We start from the raw sequence: 8,131 nt of genomic DNA on the forward strand, positions 1-8,131 counted from the left end.
CTTTTGTAAAATGAAACCCTACATAGAGACATCTCCTACATACATGTACATCATCCAGGAATTGTGAAACGGAGTGAAGTCCGTGAATAAGTGGATGAAACTGGCTACAATATACATCCCTGGAAAGCACACAAGCTAAATGTATGTATGAAACAACCATGGAGGATCCAACATAATTTAATTTTGTTTTAATGCACTACGCAATTACTAAATCTACACAAATACTACCTTGTTGGCTACATCTCCAAAAGTCAGGTTTGTTAATGCCATCCCAGCATATCGGCGAAGAGTAATACTATAGTGGTCATTAATAAGTCCATACATTTCACAATCTACTTGAAGTAGTTCTGCAATAGCCTGCAACCCCCCTGTTGGGAAACAAAAACAGCATTACAACATAAAAAAATGGAAAAACATTTACCATATGAAGATGCCATGCAGTGAGTTGAACATTATCTTACCAAGTTCATTCATTGCATGCCTGTGTTCTTCATCAAATGAAAGTTTCATCAGCACACAGACTGCAGGGCAAATCTGATGTTCCACAGGAGCAGGCACTGAAAACAAAGGAAAACATTACTTGAATGGTATTAGAAGTGCATGTTAACTGGCACAAGGCTCTACAAAAACAGTGTCATTTAAACTTAATGTACAATGGTGACATCAGTTAAAGTCAAATCCAGGCAGGGGTTAAATCTATATTATCCAAATGAACTTCAGCTTTGTTCTGGAACATAACAAAAAACTCAGAATAAGCATCAAACAGCTCCTGAAACTACAAATTTGGTTTTCAAGGGAGTGTGATGGCATCATTTGGTTTTTATAGTGGTGGGGGGACCAACTGAACTTTCAAGATGATTTGATCAAGTGAATCAGCTTGCCAGCTACAATATGAAATGGACACATCAATTTTGCTTATATATAGTAAATATATATATATGCAAGAGTTCTTCAACCTAATTTACAAATAGTAAAAAGTTATGACAATAAATCTTACTGGTTAATTAAGCCCAAAACTAATGTAATCAACCTGTTACATTCATACTACTATTTCATCCCACAAAAAAGTAGATACATAGAACAATGTGAACCCAAATCCAATGCAAAATTCCAACCTCACACTAGAAGAAGATAAATTCTATTATAATCAGAGGTAACTAAAGCCTAAAAACCCAGGCTAATATTAGCAGCAAAAGATGATTTAAAACAAATGTATCTACCTAAATGCTGTTATTTTAAGGGCATACAGGAACACTGACACATTCTTATTGAATACCCAGCTCAGGCTATTTTAGGTTTGGTTCTGAATTCCTGGTAGAGACCGGAAGCTATCACTTCAGAGATTTAGAGAAGTGTCAACAGGTGCACCATTGCAACAAGTTCCCAACTCTGGCCTTTTACATCAGTACTACACGAACAATAGACTCAGCTGGCTCTTTTCTTTTTCACACGGAAAACTCAGAGAAGAGTGGCACTTGGAAAGGAATTGCCATGGCATCATAGATGTGTATGACCACATGTCAAGTGTCAATCCTACTTACTTGGATTTTTGTCCTGGTCCATGCCTTGCTCGTGTGCCTCTTGCCATTCCCAGCATGTTTCACAATATGCTCGGATTTGCTCTAAGAGGTGTAGAACCCGGATCTCTCTTCGTCCTCTCTTGTCATCAGGTTGTGAGTGTATAATGTTGTGAAGAGCAGCGCTGGCACGAGCCCTGGCCTCTTTACTTCCCCTAGAGTTTCCCAACAGAACAGAGTCCTTATCATTGCCATGGAGTAATTGGATGAGAAGGGGTAGACATCCTGACTGGCGCATAGCTATACAGCTATCCTGGGAACTTGACATGGCTAGTAGTGTACGGGACATATCATCCTTATCATGAGTACCCAGCATAGAGAGAAGAGAATATACCATCTCCACCTGTAATCAAATGATTAAAAGGTCAGACATGTTAACAAAGTTCAACCAGACAAAAAAATGGTTCAAATAAATGTAATGTTTTCATATGTTTTGGCACTTGTTCCATGTCCATGTTAAAAGTGAAAGTTCTTACATACCCCCACATGCATATGTGTGTAAACATTAGTCTAAATAGAAAATAACATCATATCCAATAGAAAACAGGGGTATATGTAGTCATGGTAAATATTTTAAAGGGAGAAGGTAAAGTGTCTGCACAGCTGGAGAACTACCTACTTGAGAAGCACCATAATACTTAAGCAATAGAAATGTTTCATTGCTGCCTACTAAAGAGGGGTGGTGGGTGGGTGGGGTGGTAAACGTAAGCATCCCTAGGTAGATGGGTATTAAATAAAAGTCCACAAACAAGGGACAGGTGATTTCAATAACAATACATGAACAAAAAGCTAAATCGATTCTTGAATTTCCCTATATTACAACAGTCAACATAGGTAAAATAGGTAATCCAGCTACGTAATATAATCTTTGTCTTTGAAAGGGTAAATTCTTGGCTAATGATTTGCAGCCTTTTTTTGCCTGCAACTTGAGATGCAGCCAGAAAAATACAAGTGAGATACAACAAACTAGCAATTTGCAGTTTATTTTGGGACACGTAATATGAGAAGAGTAGAGATGAAGTGAGCAATAGGAAGACATGCGAAATGCACTTTACTGTAAAGGAAAGTGAATATTTAAATTATCTTGTCTATTGTAAGTATGTATGAGGTGTGTATGTAGATATATAGAGTGAGAATTCAACAGTTGTAAAATATATGTTAGTAGATGAGTATGCTGCTTTAGGAGGTATTGTTCAATCCACTACAAAAGCTCTGTATTTACCTTGGTACCCAGATGACTAGTCAGTCGTCGAGGAACGGAACAGCTACTGTTAGAACTCATAACACTGGCAGTTTCATGATCCATTCGAGTTGTTGTTGTACCCTATAAACATACAGCAAAAAGAAAATGAAAACAGGTGGAATTTTCTGAAGCATTATTACAAGAGTCTTATGAAAAGCAACACGAACAACTGAACAATGAAATGTTCCACTGTACTGCCCCTTTCTACAATCACCAGTGAAATGTATACTATACATGTAATCTATACAACTGCAGTGACCAAGGACAAACGTTTACTTGGTACAATGATAACTAAGTGGTAATAGGTCCACAAAACGCTCTAGTTCAGTTAAACTGATTGTATAATAAAAGTCTTCGCCTTTAGCCGGGATTTGTAAATTGACCTTTATGGAGAATGTATTATAGGAGGAATTGGAACAAGCAAAGTTTCACAGGAACAGAGTCATGAATTTCTGATGTTGGAATGTCATACATGTAGCCAAGATTTGATTAACCTATTTGGCTCCATCTATAATTCCCATGACACGTTGGATGGTGTAATTTTTGAGATCACACAGTACAAGATGATTAATCTAGAACAGGGACAACCCCTTTAAAGTTGACATAAAGTAGAGTACAATGCTATGCTATAATATAAAACGTATTATCATAATAATAGAATAACAATGTTTCCATCAAAAATAAAAGCACAAAATTCCAGACAGCTCATTAGTACCATTGCTAGTCTTCATAATCTTACTATTGGAGAAACCTTAAATAACGGGCACAGATTTGCATCTACTATTTCAATTTAACAGTCAACACTGAGATGAAACTTACTACACCAATTAGTAATGGGGCTTGACTTTGGCAAAAGTTGAGACCCAAAGTTGACCCTAAAGCTGATCATATATACACCTTACAATCTGATTGCACCACCGTGCTTAGATGCGGTACAACAATGCAGTCTATGGGGTTTCCTGACCAAATACAAAGGAGTTTAAGTGGACCCTTACATTAAATATATGTTATATTACACAACAATATATGTACATTCAAATGTTATGGTAAAAATTGAAATATGTATGCATAGCTTAACATAAAGTACCTGTAAAGATAGCAAAACTCTGAGGTTTTTAGGACTTCATCTTAATGATGATGGTGTTTATTTTGAATGTTTAGATGGTGGCTCAGAGGTAAGCAATCTGGCCGTTGCAGCCCTAGGTCCCATGTTCAAATCTAGGCCAGGACACTCTCTGCATGGAGTTTTTAGGTTCTCCCGGGGTTTGTGGGGGTTTCCTTCCACATTTTAAAAACATGCAGATAGGTTAATTGGCTTTTCCCCAAAATTGACCCTGTGATATTGAGACTGTGATAATGACATATGACTATGGTGGGAACATTAGATTGTGAGCTCCTTTGAGGGACAGCCAGTGACATGACTATGGACTTTGTAAAGTGCTGTGTAATGTCAGCGCTATATAAACACTATGTAATATTAATAACCAACCTAATTTAGGCATCTATTTGAAAACATGACATTTGAAAAAATCATATGACTATCAAGAGAAATAAAAATATCACATCTCTACATGAATAATTTAGCAGCTAATCTTTGCTGACTTTATTTCAGAATTGCTGGGCCATAAAAGGCAGACTCTATCATTTCTCACACCAAAACTGTTTGGGAGAAAATGAAGGACACTGCTACTTGTCAGGACAATATAAAATATTCAGCACTCCAGAACACAGACACACGCAGGCTCATTCTCAGGGGTAAGAAAGGATTACAGCTCGATCCATTAAGTCATCCAGTGATTAACCTTCTCCACCCCTGCAGCATTCACAGAATCGGATATTCCCCAGATGTCCCATGAAAGGTCTAAGTACCAGCCAACAGCCATCTGGCTCCAAACATTATTCAGGCAGGAGAGGGGCAAATTATATTAGAAAATTGCAACAAAACAAAGCAGTAACCATTACAATCATGAGCCAAATCTGCAGTGCTTTTTACAGCCTCTAGATACAATTTTGTAACTAATACTATTCAAAACACTACATTTTGAGCATGTTTACCATATGATTTTTCCATTTCAACATCAGAAAGTATTTTTATTCTGAGAGCTATTCAACATTAAGTTAAAGATTGCATAGTATCAGGTTTATTTTATGTGCATCATCCAAATCACCTGTCACTAACATCACAGTAATATTTGGTAGATTCTTGTAGAATTCTAAACAGTACCACTCCTTCCTAGCATCATCCCAGTAATCAGCTAAAACCTGCACAAAGAGGGAACAGGTTTCCCCCTTGGCCTCCACATATGCCATATGGCTTTTTTTTTTTTTTATACTGACACACCTTCTACAAGAGTAGCACTTAATATACATAAATAGTTTAAATTAAATTTCACTTGAATTCAAATTACCCTTCACTGAAAGCCTTACATATTTTATTTCTTTCAACTTTTAACTACATTTTTATGGTTAATGTCCTCATGAAAATATAGCACAACCTAACTGGAATCAATCAATGTTAGACAATACCATGCATTCGTTTTTTCTAATCTGCAAAATCAGTTTAAAAAATAACTTTTACCTGATGTTGGAAGACCTATCAGGCATTTTTTTTCTACTTGTTTACAATTTTTTAAAATTGTAAAATTAAAAAAAAAATAAAAAAAAAAAATAATAAAAAATCAGCAAAACTGTATGTATGATATTAATATCATATGAAAGTAATAATAACTGTTTTATAAATGTACCCCTCTGTTACATCTAATGTAGATATTTATAGATTCTTTTGGCTTCTATAGATGCTCACATTTGTATGACACTACAGTAATGCACACACCTCTAAAACCATCACTTCACACAAATGTCTATCATCTCACGGACTCCAAAAGTGCTGACAGGAATTAAATACAGATTTATGAAGCTTTCAATATAGTTAAAGCCGGAGACATGAATAACTTATACAGCTCAGTAAATAAGGTTTGCAATGCTGATCAGTCAAGTTGAAGGACATAATCTAAGCACATCTACTAAAGAGAGCAAGTGCATAAAAGAACTGCAGGTATCACTTTTACCACTCACTTCTTATAATGCGGTGTCTATACATAAAGCTGTATTAAGGAAATATTATCTTTTAAATATCGTTTGAATGAGACTGTCAGACAGTTACCTGTCACATGGTCAGCTCCAGCGCAGCTTCTAGTTTTATTTCCCTTATAATAAAAGCTAACACAAACCAGTTTTTTTCTGACACATAAGCAGTAGTTTGCCTTAGATACAAAAGGTATCCAATTGTAATTGCCAATTTAGTTATATTTTAGTACAGAATAATTACACACATTGTCACAACTTCTGTTACCAACGCTTTATCACCTATTATTAATAAATCACTACAGATTACATCTGGGTCTAGACAAAAATACATTTTCCTGCGTATTGCTGGGTTTGGATACATACAGTCCTTAATAATTACATTTAGTCAGCACTGCACAACACATATACAATACATACGCAAAATGATTATTTAACATAAAATAAACATTTGCTTCACCTGGCCATTTCCACTGGTGCTGCTGGTGGCGGTGTCTGTGCCTCCTTGTGCATCAAGAGGCTTTTCTGCATCCCTGCTGCCAGCATCGTGCTTGCTCTGTGGTGCCCTCTGTTAACGCAAGAATGAACAGGAGTTACATGAGGAAAAAGACAAAGCAATATTCACAACTCGTATCCTTTGCATGCAGTTGATGCATTATTATAAATCTCCCAGACTAAGCTCTGCAACATCCTAGAGGTGACAGACCAAGGATTAGTAGTCCAGACTGTCTTCTTAGGCATGATGCTGCGGTAAAAAGGATGTGTGTCTGCTTGGAGATTACAGGCTTGGAAGACAAAGGATGTGCTGTAAGACACGGGAAGCCATCCTCCACCAGCTGAGCTCTAGCTCTAGCACAGGCATACTGAACTTGCTCTATGGAACTGTCTTTGCTGCAGTGTCACATGACCCATCACCGCTGCTCAGCACAGGCAGCAGTGCTAGAGAATTGGCAGACACTCCACAAGACAGGCAGCAGAAATTCAATTAGTATGGTCATTTTTATTTCACATCTGTCTTTTTCCGGACGTTATTCTAACGAGTTCAAACAACTGAATTCAGACAAATAATTGTTACATGGGTAGAAAATTGGGGATTTAAGAATAAAAGGCACACTCCTCATTTGTATACCCATTCAATGGATGGAAGACAGGACTTATTCATTATAAAGATTTATTAAGTAGAAGCTATGCCTTCATAAAAAAAAAAAAAGAAATTTAAAATTATTAGTCTTTTTAGAGAACAAATGACTTTGATAATTATTGATTGCCACTTTGGCAAAGTGTGACTGATTATTAATAAACTGGATTTATTATACAGAAGTTTTAAAAGGAATTTCAATTTGAGAGAAAGAAAAACAAATACTTTGCAAGCTTAGTGTCATGGACACATCTTTATGAAACAGTCAATTTACTCATGTTTAATCACAAATAGGACTTTTTTGATACTCACATTCTTTTAATTTTATATATATTTTTCACCTAAACACATACTTTCATAGTTATTATGTAAGATCATTTCTTCGAAGCCATTTTCACATAATGTCAGTTCAAAAACACATTTAACTTTGAATATATCACCCCATTTTTTTCTCTGATTAACTAAATAGCATGTGTATATATATATATATAAATGGACATGTTAAACTTCAAGCTACCTGGGTTAAAAGGTGAGGGATTTATTTAGTACCAGTAAAAGTTTTAAAGTCCAAATTACTAATTATAAATCTCTCAGTGTTCTCTTTCACATAAAGACAAATATTTTTTTCTGGTAATATTGTTCATGTCTTTTGACCAAGTGTCCTTAAACTGCAGCCTGCATGCCACAATGCCTAACAATTTTGTATTTTGCGGTTATGTTCTATGACTGTGTATCTCAAACAGGGTTCCTCCGGAGTTTGATAGAGGGTCCTTGAGCAATGTGTACCTCTTAGGTCAGTTTACCAGATAGCAATGATCTTTTTGCCATCTTTGATCAGTAAGGGTGGAATTCTACCAACTGGCCAGCAATATCAAGGGTTCTCCCATGCAAAAAAAATATTTATTTACAAAAGTGGACATTGATTAACCCCCCTAGCGGTCTGATTCTGTCCAAATTTCTGTGCAAAAAGAGATACAATTGTTTTGCATGGCAATTTTTTTTTTTTTAAATTGAAAAAAAATTTATAGTTTATTATGTAATATAACTGTACAGCAGCATATAATATATAAATATATAATAATAATAATA

General features: G+C 35.8%; 1 protein-coding gene across 1 annotated transcript in view; it reads right to left on the reverse strand.

Annotated features, from left to right (window-relative positions):
- APC (APC regulator of WNT signaling pathway) overlaps positions 1-8,131 on the reverse strand; it is a 61,265-nt gene that overhangs the window by 11,215 nt on the left and 41,919 nt on the right. Inside the window, 5 exon segments of the mRNA XM_072416092.1 lie at positions 229-368; positions 462-557; positions 1,542-1,920; positions 2,800-2,901; positions 6,365-6,472. Coding sequence (XP_072272193.1) covers positions 229-368; positions 462-557; positions 1,542-1,920; positions 2,800-2,901; positions 6,365-6,472 — 825 coding nt within the window.

The sequence above is a fragment of the Pyxicephalus adspersus genome, chromosome 6 (genome assembly GCF_032062135.1).
Source record: "Pyxicephalus adspersus chromosome 6, UCB_Pads_2.0, whole genome shotgun sequence".
NCBI classification, from domain to species: Eukaryota; Metazoa; Chordata; class Amphibia; order Anura; family Pyxicephalidae; genus Pyxicephalus; species Pyxicephalus adspersus.